Here is a 15,151-nt window from a genome sequence, read left to right on the forward strand (position 1 = left end):
CATTCCTATCACCTGTTTTTGTATTTCTACAAGATTTTGGGGGAGCATCATAGTTATTCCTTCTATATGTACTATGCATCAGTGTACTTAGGAAGTGCGTTTCAAATCTTGGTCTTGTTTCTCAATTATATACCCCTGAGAAAGTATTGGTGGAACGTGGATTGTGCTGTCCTTCGGAAGACAGGTTTACTGAAGCCAGTGTTTCCTTTGACTTCCTGTAACTTGTGAGAATCAAAACAAGCAACAATAGAACTGTAAAGAAACTCTTGTGGAGGATGTGGAATCTTTTGAGTAAGAGCTGTACAGGTGAACGAGAAAAGGATCTGCTGCTGTTAGTAAAATGGGTTTCTTTAAGTCTTGGTGATGGTTCTATTAAAGTAATCCATTCTCCTGTTCCAAGCGAACAGCTGGTGCTTCCTGAGGGAGATTAGCTGTGAATTATGGCTCTGTTTAGCACCTTATTGTTGTTCCGATCCAACTGTTGAGAGAGGCCTGTAATGCGCAGCTACTTGGGGCTGGCCTGTTTCTATAGTACATCACTTGCAATTTTAATGTAAAGAAGTCATAAAGGAAAATGTTAGGAGCTGAGAGAGAGAAAAAAATAAACATCTGATACATTTCACCTTTGAGAAAAATATGCCATGTCTTTTCCTTGCAATATGTTACAGTTGAAACAGGTGTAAGAAAATAATTTTTTTGCTGGAATTCCCATTGGCCATTTTTATCATTCAGGTGAAATGACAAGTCTATGGATTATATGACGAGTTTTGTGGGACTTGAATTTATTTTGATGAATGTGATGTGATTGTGCAACCAAGAATGCTTGGGTGTCCTCCAGATCACAGCTCGGGTACTATTTCACTTCAGTTTTGTCCCTCAACAGTAGGTTTAATGTTTGTCCATATATAATATTTTTTCACTCGGGGGTCCATTCATCTCCCCATAAGTATCATGCTGTGTGAAAGGAGAGGAAATATAGAGGCAGCATTGTGCCACTTTTAGCTTCTGCCATTAGTAAGAGGATTGGCAAATTAGACAAATCGTGAAGAATCTGTATGCAATAAAAGGAAATCAGCTGTGACAGTGAAGGGAGAGAAGCAGTTTGAGGGTTTTTCCCCCAAAACTATTAAAGGTTTTAAAAGAGATGTAAGCTTTTTGTAGAAGAAAACCAGAAAGAAATAGTATATAAAAGAGTGATGGGTTATAATCTAGATAGATTTTCACTAGGAAAGTGATATGATGGCCTTAGGGGGTGACATGAGAACATATGAATGCAGGATTATTGAAGGCTCTTAGTAAGTAATGCAGGTGGCTAGCTTTATTCCTGATGATGAAGTACTTTGTGTTCAGTAGTTATGCTGAAAATCAGATCAATGGTGAATATTCTTCTTCAGTCACCTTTAGAAGCCATTAAGCTATTGTGTGCCTGTATCTCTTTTAAAAAACAGTTCAGTTTTTTCTATAAGAAAAACTGGACTGCACATAAAGCAGTTATGTCATTATTTTCAAACACTGGAAGGATGTGTTTCCTTCCTTCATTAGGGCTGTTGTACAGGCTAGAGGAAAAAATACTAATCCCTTTGTTCCTGAACATGTCAGATGTGCCCTTCCTGTGTAGTATTTTTGGGGAGCATAAAAATGTGCAGAGAACACATGGCCTGGAACCTCATGTTCTACATGTTTGGTTACAAGCAAGTCTTGTTTTTATATAAACAGTGTGGCTGACATGCTGTGGAAGTGCAGGGTGCATCTCTAGAGCCTCCAGCAGCCCCTAATAGAAGGTTTGGAAACGTATAGCAGTCAGAGCAACCTTAAGCCACTTTTCTTCACAGGATGGTGAGACTATAATCTGTCAAGCAGAATGAGAAAAGTAGCGAGCTGTAACTAGGCATGAACTGAACATCAGAATGACTGGTATTACTGTTGAATGAGTAACAATCTTTACTAGTTATATTTCATTGAAAACATTCTTCTGCCTGAATCGGCCCCAAAAGAACCAACACTACTTGCCTTGTTGAATGGATATGTTTACTATTGTGGGACAAATCAGAACTCCAGTCTCCCAAAAAGGGGTGGGGGGTGTTTTTTTTTTTTTAAAGAAAATGTTGCACTTTAAAATTATGCACTGGATATTGATGAAAAGAAAGAAAATATGGGTAACAGCTGGGGCAGCAAGTATTTGAGAGGTCTTTTCCTTCATTGCTCTATTTAATCTTGAACTACTCTGTTTTACCACATCCCTTGTGATTTCATGACATATTTCTGATCATGGATGAAAAGCACCCGTGTTTTTTTTAGAATGCAGACCACTTTGGATCCCATTAACTCCTTGGGGGCAGGTTGAGTCATATTATTTTGTAAAGTGACAACAAATAGAGAGGGCTTCAATTCCTTTCTAATCTGCTGTCTGGCTATATGTAGCTATTGTATGTAATGATTTATATCACAATGTCAAAGGGCATTTAAAATAGGCAGCTCTCATTGATGGACCATTCCTGTTCCATTAGAAGAATAGCTCCAATATGGTAAACAATTTTTAAACACTTAATGTGGCGGTAATTTTATATGTACACAGAGTATATAGCATGGCCATATTGTTGGACTTTATTGTGAAGATATTTAGATTTGTTTATAAATGTTACTTTGTGAAACTTGTTTAAAATAGTAATAAACGTTTTCTACCAAGTAAAGTTCTTGGCTGTACTGTTTACTGTTAAGTGGTTCAGTAGTCACCATGTTATCAGGGCCGCTACGAGTAAAGAGGGATTAAAATCGGAGTGTTTCTAAAACTAATTCAAGTGGGTAACCATGCTAGTCTGAATCAGCACAACAAAACTGGATTCCAATGGCACCTTTAAGACCAACAAAGATTTATTCAATGTGTGAGCTTTCGTGTGCATGCACTCTTCCCCAGACAATGGATCAAAAGAGTACAGTTATAAGGAGAAAGTAAATTAGTTGCAGATTAGTAAATGGCATCATAACGTCCAAAATATACAGTATGATAATTCTTGGCAGAAAAGCAAATCAATCCTTTGGGTTCAGTTGTCATTCACAAAAATGTTGGAACAATAAAAATGTCAAGGTTGGGCATTAATGGCAGACACTTTCCCAGCTGTGAAAAGAAGTAATTAGAAGTGACTTGTTGCTAGCCCCATCCATCTCCACCCAAGCATGGGGGCATCCTGACAAGTGATCACCTGTGCTGATTTTATCACATCCTGAGAACATTCTAAATAGCATTGCATATTTACATCACATAACAGTCTCATTTCTAAAACGGAGTTACTGACAGGCATAAAACAATGTTTTAACTTTCAAGGGAATTCTTGACTTTTCTGGCCTTGTAAGGAAAGAATTTAAACATCTGCCACATCAACATTACCTCTCTTCCCTGCAACTTCACAATTCCAAGATCCAAGTGTAATAGTAGTAATGCCAAAGACTAAGTGTAATAGTAGTAATTACAGCAAACTAAGGCATTTTAAAAGCATTCCCAAAAGAGGATAGATCACTGCCTTAATAATGCTGTTCACAAACACCTGTTGTATTCTTTACCAGCTGCTTTAATGCCTCCTGGTGCCAGCTTTTAGGGAAAGTAGCTGTATCTAAAATATGCAGACATATTTTTTACTTATGTGCCTTTTACAGCAGCCCAGAGCAATGAAGTTAAGAAGGTAAAACTGTTTCAGGCGTGAAGCTAAATGATGGGGAAGACTTTGGCTACATTTCTGAAGCTTCGTGGCTTTTTATTTGCACAGTCTGGATGGAGCCCCTGAGCAGTGTGTATACAGAATGGGGGACCTTTTCTCAGAAATTAACTTGTTACAGAGGGAAAACAATAATAATACTGCTTAGTGGCCATATATTAGTAGCAGACACATTTAGAAGCAAAATGCAGCTTTTGCTGAAGCTATTTATATACTGTCAAATGCTGGTTTCATAACCTGAGTGTGCCCAGAAGCACATTTTTCTGGAATAGTACCAAGAAACCTTTTCCTGTTACTGTTAGCTTATGCATCTAGTTGTGGGAAAGACCTTGTGTGCTTATATACAGAGGGAAAGGATGTGGGTATAGCTTAATTGAGTAGAAGACATGCCTGACACCACTACACATAGCAGGACATAGCAAGTTCATACAGGTATGAACAGCCTAAAATCAGAATCCCGCTTCACTCCAGCAGCTGCTGTTTCCCACTAATCTCCAACCATGATATGGTTGGTTTTCAGCTTGGTAGTCTGTACTTTCGGCAGGAGACAACAGATGTCTGTCCTTATCTGTGTGTGCACATACACAAGTAGGCTGCAGCTGGAGACTACAGGAGTGTGGAAGAGGGAACCCTTAACTGCTTTCAGTTGCACATAACGTGTCAGGGACAGTTTTGGAGTCTTCTGCTAGTTGTCCCATCCTGTCCAGGGATGACTCTTGCAACAGCTGGAGTATGTTAGGTTGTAAGCATTCTTATCCTGTGAAAACATCTGCTTCTGTGGACACAGGGAGTTTTCCATGAGTCTATTAAAATTCAATCTTGCAAAGTGTTGTTTTTTAACCGTTTTGGCATTTAAGGTTCACCCATCCAGTAGAGACTTCTGGTCATTTAAAGGTAGGAAAGCTAGATCATACCCACAGAGTCTGCTGAGCTTACACACCTTAGTACAGGGGTAGTCAAACTGCGGCCCTCCAGATGTCCATGGACTACAATTCCCAAAAGCCCCTGCCAGCATCTGGAGGGACGCAGTTTGACTACCCCTGCCTTAGTAGGTAAGAAGAGGCAATACAGTGATGGGATAGATTATCATCTGGTCCTGACACAAACAGATTAGTTAGCTGCCTTCCCACACTTGGTGGTCCAAATTAGCCATGGCTAAGTATCATTTAAATCAATGCTATTTTAAGTATTTATATTTGATTGCTGTAAGAGTGATAGCAAAGTGCCCTGACTTGAAGGGCTCAGGATAGCACAATTTCATCAGATCTTGGAAACTAGTTAGAACTTGGATGGGAGACCAGGAGGAAGTCACATGAAACTGCCTTATACTGAACCAGAACATGGGTCCTTTAAAGTCAGTAGTGTCTACTCAAACAGGCAGCAGCTCTCCAGGGTCTTTTGCATCATCTGCTACCTGGTCCTTTGAACTGGAGGCGCTGGGGATTGAAGCTCTACCACTAAGCCGTGACCCCTCCCCAAGTCCAAGATTGTTATTTAGAGTTAAGCAATGACCAACCCACTCTGAACTTCTCTTGCCTTGAAAACCCTGTGAGGTCTCCTTAGGTCAACTGTGGCTTGATGGCAAAAAACAATTTGATTATTGGTAGTTGTTACAAGAGTAAGAAACTAAGTTTACAGGATATATGTAATGAATGACTCAACACCATGGCACACAATTATATGGGAGTAAGTCCTATAATTACAGAGGCTGCTGTTGCTTTAATAATCATGGGTAGGACATTTCATGTCATTACTATGAATTAGATGTGCAGCTGGATCCCATGTATATTCATTTGGATGCAAGTCCTGCAGCAATCTTAATGTTGGAGTATTGTATTTTAATCCTGTCCTGGCTTCATAGAGTTAAGGGTAAAGCAAACACAGAGGAATTACCACAAAACAGTCTATGGGTGTAGATGTACCTTTCTTTCTTTCTTTCTTTCTTTCTTTCTTTCTTTCTTTCTTTCTTTCTTTCTTTCTTTCTTTCTTTCTTTCTTTCTTAAGTCTCAGTGCTTTTCCTTTCCCTACCTTCACCCGTGTAGCTGATTCTGAATTTGGGTGTTCTGAAACCATATTTGGGTGTTCTGAACCCCCCCCCCCATTCCCCGTTAGCTTTGGGTGTTCTGAAACCTTATTTTTTAAGCACTGCTCCAGATGAAGGCTGTATGACTGTCACAAAAGAACAACAGCCAATTTGCATTCTGTAAACCTATTGGATGGGAAGAACTGGTTGCTCCCAGGCTTGATTTTTGAAGAAACGTTGCCCAGGAGGAGAAAGTGTGGAGATGCACAACAGGTGCACTAAATATATATATATATGCACCCAGCAAATACTGTGCTTGTGTTGGGCTATCATGATATTATGCAATGTATTTACATAGGAGAAATAGCAGGGAGAGGAAATTGTTTTTTCTTTCCCATACTTGCACCTACTACATCCCTAGGACTGCTCCCGGCTGCACGGTTTGATTGCTTTTCTTCTCTAGTGGTTGTAGTTGTAGTGAAAACAATTTGGGAGGTGGATCATGTTATGTGGGAAATTCGAAAGCACAGGAAGGATTAAGGGCCTTCACCTACGAATTTTCCCCAGATTACCTCAGCAAAAGCAGGCTTGAGACCATACTACACCTGCACCAGGGCTGGAAACTTCACCCTGTTTATCTCCTCTTTGCAGCAAGCTGGTGATTTACCACTGCTCATCCCAACCATAATGGCTTTACTTAACAAACCCTTTGTTACAGCAGGGGTAATTGTGTTGTATTCTCTGTTCAATGCACTTGCTAATTTATTCATTACCATTTCATCAAGATGCAGATAGTACAACAGTTTGGTGAATCACCTTTCCTTGGTGGCTTGTCACCTCTGAAAAGATTATAGCCATCTAGTAAGAAACTACAGACATCAAAGTGTGTTTGAAACCACAGGAAAATAGCAAATTAATAAAAACTATGAGTAGCACATAGATGACCAACTGAGGAAAGATAAAACAGAGAAGACAATGAAGATGTGAAGAAGAGGGATAACACATGAAGACCATTGGGAGGTATGATGGACACATGTTTTTGAATGTACACAGCTACCAACGAGAGATAAAACACCCTGTGACAGACTGCACTTCTTAAAAACTGAGACATGCTGTATGAACAGCTAAAGGTCTATGAAGGGTTCATTTTTTCCAGAGCCAGACAGCCTTGAGTGACAGGCTACTTCAAGAGAGTGGATGTTATGTAACCAGCTGAACAGAGAATGACTTATGAGCTGGATGCCGAGGAGACTTCAACATGACTTCAGAAGTGTCCAGTATTAACAGTTTCAGAATTCAGCCCTGGCTGTGAACAGTTTAACACAGACAGGAGAACTGGGGAAGTTGGCAAGAATAAATGGGTACTTAAGATGGAGATTAACTTTCAGGCCAAAGAAAGTGGGTAGATCTAGACCAGGGATGGCCGCACTGTGGGTGTCCATGAACAACAATTTCCATTATCCCCTGCCAGCACGTGCTCATAGGAATTGTAGTCTATGAACAACCAGAGAGCCACAGTTTGGCCACCCTTGGTTTAGATGATACAGATGCCTGTTTCCATGCAGGAATCCCCTTTGTTTGGCTACAACGTGGTTCACAAAACTAAGGCAATGAAAGAAAATATATAGTAATCAAAACAACTAGTAGGAAAACACATACCCTTTTTGCAGCACATAGATCATATTTAATTATGCCCAAAAAAGCACCATCTTATTTTTAAACATTCAATTAAAAATACTTGTTAAAAAAGTTGTTTTTAAACCTTATTTAATAAAAGGTTTAAAAAGATACAATGGAACATCCAGAAGTAAATAAGTTACATGAGTATATTAATCACATCAGCAAGACTTTTAGTGTATTAATATTTTATAAAAAAAAGCACAAAAATAAATTGTATGGTCTATGACATCTGTACACAAGAGGTATATAATATTTTTGTATGTACAATATTTAATATGTAACAGTCTTTTTAAAAGGTGCAGCAAAAGGCAGTTCTTGCTCATTTGTTAAAATAAAAGCTCTGTACTTTAATAAAGCATTTATAATACTTACAAGGAGACTATTTCTGTACAATACACAAAAAGCTCCAGCATTACAAATTAAACTTACATCCAAGAACTGCTAATTTGTACCAAATGTGAGCTTCAGGAAAACCATCATAAAACTTGAAGATGTATAGGTGCTTTTTTAAAAAACAGAAATAAAGCCCAAGCTCAAATATATTTTACAAAAATATATATATTTGTCTCCTCCTGAACACGAGCAGCTGGGACCTTTATAGGCTCAGCTGTTGATACAAACCCCATGTTTCAGAAGGGTGGGCAGGAGGGAGGGAAGAGGAAATGTAAGCAGCTGAAGATTAGGGCCACAGTCTCTCTGGCACTGCAGCCAGCCACAAAATCTTCACTCATTTCAACATGGCTTGAACAGGAATCCCAAGCAGCCTTCTGAAATGCATAGCAGTTGCACCCAGGGCATGGAGGATTTCAGCCTCTGCATGGTGGCAAATGTTATGAGATAAAAGTGGCAGCTAAACCCAAGTAGAAGGTTTTTAGACATTTTTGGGGGGGAGGGGGAGCGCCACAGGGACAAATATTTGTGCTGTTTCTACATCCCAAACACTAAGTCCTATAAAGTGCACACTAGTAATTAATAGGTGTGAAACTGCACTAGTGGAAAGGCTTGAATGGAAAAAGATCTTAGGATACAAATGTTTGTGACAGCAGCAAAAAAATCTCTCAATCTTAGTTTTTTCATATACAGTAGACGACAATCATACGGTAACAAGAAGAAAAAAGCTGGAGGCTGATATGGATAAAGAATGTCCAGATAACTTTTATTGTGAGGGTTAGTACCTGCATGGGAGACCCCATGACAGACTCCGCAGTAGGCAAGCAATGGCCAACTACCTTGGCTTGAAAGCCCCTTGCTGGGGTCACCAAAAGTTGGCTTTGACTTTATGGCATCCACCCATGCAAATAGGATTTCAGGCTTATTGTATGATAGATGGGATGCTAACTGCCCAACCACTGAACTGGCGCCTATAAATCAGTTTCACTAGAAGAACCACCAATAGAACATACCTTTTCCACTATTTGCAAAACAGATTCATAGCATTCAACCCTGTAACTAGCTTAGTCAGGGAGCATTTTAGTCGGCTGCTCAGTGGGCCCAGTTAAAGGATGGCACCATTTCCAATTCATACTTTTCTAGACATGTTTTCCCCTCTGCAAGAACTTAAAATAACAGTCTTGCCAAATGTGACACGGCAGCATGCAGCTCAGTTGCAAGATTGTAGAAAATAGGCTGATTTCTACCTATAGTCCCTAATAGAGCGTCTTCATAATCAGCTGTTACAAAATGAAATGTTTTGTGAACCAAAGATCCTCAGGCTGCAGAGTACTATCAGATTCCACGGAAAGATGGGGAAGGAGCCTGTCAGATTTTAAAAACTACTTCTGAGTTGATGGAGGAGTGTGAAGCGCTTCTAGGCACCAGGCGCTAGGGTTCTCAGAGAGCACCAAGTGCTGGAAGAGTTTGATTTGCCCTATGCTGCTTCTGAACAAATTCAAAGATGTTTCTCTACTGTGAAACGAAGATGCCTTAAACCATCGGACAATTCTCTGTTCTCCTGTGACTGGCAACAGCTTGCCCAGCTCTGACCCTCTTGAAACTGGGAATGCCAGGGACATGAGGCACGCAAACCAAGTGCTCTGGCATCCCTTTCAGAACACAACTGCAGTCAGTCAGTCAGATTACATGGTCAGCTGTTGGCTAGGGACCACATAAAAATCATTCCAGGACGTAAACTCACACGTTGTCAAAAAACAACCTCTCTTCCGGACAGCTCCATCTCATTTGAGAAGGAAGGATTTAAATCCAAAGGTTAACTATAATATGGCTATTTTTCCCAGAGCCATCTACATATATATATAATCTCCATTAACTTGCAATCTAAGAGCTTTCAGAAGAACCAAAAAACTGCTGGGACATGATCTTATTTGGAATTGCTCAATGAAACTTCCAACACAGAGTATAACACATTTTACAGAAGTCTCCAAATCTTAGCTTTCATGTCCAGGAGAAAAGTTCCTGCCCTTCAGGGTTGTAAAGAAAAATATAAATATATATACCTGCTGTATATCTATTTAGAAATCTTCTGTAATGAAATATCATTTGCTTTTTTGGTTTTGGGAGGGGGAAATGCAGCTTGGTGTAGTGGTTAGGAGTGCGGACTTCTAATCTGGCATGCCGGGTTCGATTCTGCACTCCCCCACATGCAGCCAGCTAGGTGACCTCTCTCAGCTTCACTTACCCCACAGGGTGTCTGTTGTGGGGAGAGGAAAAGGAAAGAGACTGTAAGTCACTTTGAGCCTCCTTCGGGGACAGAAAAGCAGCATATAAGAACCAACTCTTCTTCTCCTTCTCAAGTCGTTCTACCACTTTTTTCCTTTTAGAACATGGTCACATGCACATTAATAAACCATAGGGTAGATCCAGCACAGCATATCCATGTGTGTAAGGACTTATGGGGCTCCTCCTCCTCCTCCTCTGGCAGCCTTTGGGCTGCCCTGGGAGGGGAGCCATGAAAGTTACTCAGAGGGCAGAAGTCCTTGCACGTTGGGAACACTTTACTGGACCCATCCTCATGCCTCCAAAGTACAGCCACGCTTCACAAAAGACTGCTGCAGCAAGAAAATCCACAGGCAGCATCTTACAATATCACCACATAAACGCTTGTATTAAAGCTCACTTCTTCAGATGCTATTGACTTGATGCAGTCATTTTGTGTAGGAGGATTGATAAATAAACAGCAGAATCAGGAGCTAGGAAATGTAAGAAGGGCAGCGTGGAATGTAATTATGTAAGATTCTACTCCCCCTGACCTGGATAGCCCAGGGTAGCCCTATCTTGTCAGATCTTGGAAGCTAACCATGGTGAGCCCTGGCTGGTATTTGGATAGGAGACCGTCATGGATTGCCAAGGTGGTCACATGCAGGCAGGCAACGGCGAACACCTCTGAATGTATCTTGCCTTAAATACCTTGCAGGGTTGCCGTAAGTCAGCCATGACTTGAAGGCACTTTCTACCACCCAAATTCTACTCATGAATAAAACAGACCACTGCTTATGCTAAGAGAGTTAATATCTGTAATGGATGTGGAGTCACAAATCTTGTTGACGAAAAGGATCCACTGATAAATATTTGAGGAAGTGAACTCCAGTTTGAAAAAGCTTGAGCTGGAATAAAAAAATAATTCTGGCCTAAGATATCACAAGGCACCTGTTTATCTTTACCACTTAAAAGTTTTATTTCTGTTAACAACACCTCCCCCCCCCCAAATCCTATCAACTGAAACTGTGATCAGAATATTACTTTGTCTCATACAGCAGAATTTAGAGATGTGGGAATGATGGTATTGGGGTGAAAAAAAACTCCCTTGAGTTTAATCATAAAATACTTTGGAGAGCCCTTCCTTCTTCTCACAGGCAGATGGCCGGGTACCTTAACTCCACAGAACTGGTACAAGTTATCAAGTATGCAAAGTCCATGGGCTGAGGAAGAATCTACTCAGCAGAAACCTTCCACCGCATATGAAAGTGTCTCTAGGCTTTTCGTATTTGAAACAGGCCCTGGGTGTTATGGGCTTGTGCCACCCCACCCAAATTTCTATTATGAGAACAAGGGGGCATTTAGCAACAGAAATATGCAAGCAAAGTCACTAAAATTTGTATGATAGACACTAATGCCAGTGTGGTGTAGGGTTAAGAGTGGCAGCTTCTAGTCTGGTAGGCTAGGTTTTCCCTGCTCCTCTACATGCAACCAGCTGGGTGACCTTGAGCTAGTCACAGTCCTGATAGTTGTTTTGACTGAGCAGTCCTGTCAGAACTCTCTCAGTCTCACTTATCTCACAGGGTGTCTGTTGTGGGGAGAAGAAGGGAAGATAATTAGAAGCCCCTTTGAGACTCCTTCAGGCAGTGAAAAGCAGGGTATAAAAAAACCGAACTCTTCTTATAAATGAATACTTTGGATTTCTACAATATTATAGGGCAGAATTTTCATGCCTTACTAGATGTAAGTTTACAGACCTATTTGCTGAGCATCATATACAGCTGCCCACTTAACTGCAGAGCCTTTTAACTGATCACCAGACATGTTCAAATGCTCATGAGCAATAAAACATTATCACTGACAGTTATATAACTAGATGTGTTCTATCAATAACCTGCTATGCATTCTCTGCATGTCAATTACTGAGGTGCCTTCTGCCTGTCCCACCCCACCCCTAAACAATCATTGTACTCTGCCACATACACACAAGCTGAGAACATCAATGTTTTCCTCACAGCAAAATTGTGGGCAAAATTGCTTGTTAGCTACTAGAGGTCCTTGATTTTTCCCCTTTCACAAGAGAACATTCTGCACACAGCTCAGCCATTGGGCTCTTCCAACATAGAAGGAAGGAATGGAAAAAAAAACATGAATTCTTCTTATTCCCCATGTTTTGCTGACCCTTCTCAGAGGGACTTTCAGAATAAATTAAAAGTAGTACAACTTTTCAATTGTCATCTTTTAAGATTGGCTATTCCCTTGTGGCATATTTATAAAGAACTAGGTAAGATGAGGAAGGAGAGTAAGACATAACAGATCCAAGTTCTCAAAGATACAAACGCAGGGCAGTTTCACAGTGGGTTCCAGGAGGATTCTCAATACTATGTCTTGGCAAAATGACCACAGCGGCCATAATCTAAGCTAAGGAACACATAAAACTGTCTTACGGGAAGTCGGACAATCGGCCTACCAAGACCATTAGTGTTTATACAGACTGGGACTGGCTCTGCAACGCCCCAGGGCAGAACTCTATCCTAGCCCTGCTACCTGAGATACTGTTCATCTGAAAATGCTAGGGAGTGAACCTGGGCCATTGTGCAAACACCACATGTGCTCTCACACTGGCCTATGGCCTCCCTAGTTATTGAGGTTTGCTTTAATTTGCAACAAGTGTGCCCAAATACAATAAGCTCTCGGTGGCATTCCCCACCCCCAACAGTGAAGGGCCAGCTCCTTTGAGGAAGAATACTTGCTATGCTGCTGTTTGTGTCTTTTGGGGGTTCATTCTCTTTGGGGATGGCTGTCCTGTTCACGAAAAGGCTTGTCTTGGCACCTACCTGCTGTAGAAAGCATAGGAAAGAGGAGGAAAAACATATATTGCTTGTATCCCTAAGTAGGTGGATTGATACCAGTAGCAAGGGTTGAATTGGCCAGAAAACTAGGAGACAGGAAAACATAGCAGTAGGAGGAAAAGTCCTGGATTCCTTGAGTCACTTAGGAAAGCTCTTAAAATCATTTGTGTCAACACCGAGACACGTTTAGTCTCTGCACATTCTTCTTCTCCTCGGGTGCAGATGTCGCATCTAAGGCTGACTACGAAGTCCAACAAAGGGTGGCTTGTATGAAAGGAAAACGGAGTCCTATTCCAAAGTCATTTGTTCAATTTTATAAATAAAATGATTCATAAAACGTTGGCTCTTTTTAAAAAATAAAAATCTCAAGGTCACATATTATTCTTTTAATCCACCAGTTCAACTCCAGCGGCATTCAGCAAGGCAAGCGGAAGGCAGGAGTCCGGACTCTGCCCAGGTGATGGGCGATGAGTAAGCGGCTCCGGCCTGGTTGTGCTCTCAGCCTCCTCGCTCCCTTGGCTAAACCTCTCCCTCTTCATCAGAGCTGGAACTGCTGCTGCTGCCACTGCTGCTGCCACTCTCGCTGCTTTGTTCATGTTGTGTCTGGCTGCGAGCTGCTGCCGCTGCCGCCGCCGCCGCTGCCGCCGCCTCGGCTTCCTCCTTCTCTCGCTGCTTCAGAGCAGCTGCCTTTTTCTCCTGCTCGGCGTGGCTCTTCATGTGAGCGCTGCGGCTTTTCACCTTGTAGAAGACCCTGTGGGGAAACAGAAGCGGCACGACGTCATTGTTTTCTGTCTGCCTTGCCTGTGTCCCCCGTCTCTTCATTGGCCAGCCTTTCCTTAGAAAGCTCAGAGCTTCCTTCAAGAGCAAGATCTCCCTGAGGAATAAATTAACCACAGCCGCTCTCGTGCCATCCTACTTGAGACAGGGCAGTCTACTGGGAGACCAGGGCTCACTATGGATCCTTGACAATGGCCTCTGCATCATCTACAATAAGTCACCTTGAGTCTGTAGCATGCACTTGGGCCTAAATTGCGACACGGAAAAACAAGCACAAGAAGTGCTAGCCCAGGAACCACCACCTTGATGGATCAGACTCAAGGTTCGTCTGGTCCAGCATTCTGCTTCCAGCAGTGGCCGGCTAGAGGCTCCCCAGCAGCTCTGAAAAGACTGGGCACAACTGGAAATAGCCGTTCCTTGCTTGTTTCTGGCATGGGGCTGCTTAATCACACTGCCTCTGATTAGGGAAGTGTTTGTTATTAGCTAGTATGGGTAACAGTCACTGACAGACTAATCTTCTATGTCAATGCCTTTAAAAATATAGAAATCGGATCTAACATATACAAACAGGTTACAGGTTTTAATTTGTGTCCTAAGGTCTCTAAAAACTAATTTTAAAAATATCTTTCTGGAAATGTCAATGTTCATCCTTTTTCATTCTTATATAATGTTTCAGTGTTACTTGCTCCATGGTTTACTGATATTTTGTGCATTGTGTGTGTATTGACTAGCTAATCTGCGTTTGGACACTACAAATAACTGGAGTTAATTTTTAGCTACCAATCCTGCATCACTTTTCACATATTGGAGATGAACAAAGAAAGACAGAGGAATCAGGGGCAAGTCCTCCTCTGAAGAAGCCAGGTGCAGCTTAAGGAATAGAGCCTTAGAATTTCCAGCTTCCTTTTTCTATAAGCAATTGCAGAAATAAGCTACTTTGTAAACAGCCGAACACTCGTATCCTTAACTTTGCTCACCAGCAATACAGCAAGTGATTCACAAGTTATAGTATATCCAATAACAATATATCCAACTGAATACTCCAGCCAAACAGTCTTACTGGATAAGGATGTACAGTGAACTCCCTATGTTTAATTTTGTAAGCCGCATACAATAAGTTGCCTGTCATGCTTTTTCTCTGGGCTCAACCCCATCCAAACCTAGACCTTCCAATCAAAAGGCGTTAACACGTCAAAGGACGAGTGGACTGGAAAAGGTTGTTCTCTATCTGCTAAACAGCATCTTCCTCTTCTCTCCCCCAGGCAAAGAGACACCAGGGTTCCTTTGTATCACCATAACCGTCACGGTATCTCATCCATCACATAAACATGCTGGGCAGAGATTCCATTCTCTTCAGTGCATAAGGCTTCTTGTTCACTAAGTTTTTGAAGTCCTGGCAGAGAACCCAGCTTTCCAACATAACAAGACCTACAGGCAACAGACACTGTTTTCCTAGT

At 41.4% G+C, this 15,151-nt stretch overlaps 1 protein-coding gene across 4 annotated transcripts in view; it reads right to left on the minus strand.

Annotated features, from left to right (window-relative positions):
* Nucleotides 1-7,409: 7,409 nt before the first annotated feature.
* Nucleotides 7,410-15,151, minus strand: part of MIDEAS (mitotic deacetylase associated SANT domain protein) — a 115,672-nt gene continuing 107,930 nt past the window's right edge. For all 4 annotated transcript variants that reach the window (XM_077322724.1, XM_077322723.1, XM_077322725.1 and 1 more), the window contains one exon: nucleotides 7,410-13,668. In XM_077322724.1, coding sequence (XP_077178839.1) covers nucleotides 13,437-13,668 — 232 coding nt within the window. In that variant the 3' untranslated portion in view covers nucleotides 7,410-13,436. The remainder of the gene's footprint in view (nucleotides 13,669-15,151) is intronic.

Source organism: Paroedura picta, chromosome 2 (assembly GCF_049243985.1).
Source record: "Paroedura picta isolate Pp20150507F chromosome 2, Ppicta_v3.0, whole genome shotgun sequence".
NCBI lineage: Eukaryota > Metazoa > Chordata > Lepidosauria > Squamata > Gekkonidae > Paroedura > Paroedura picta.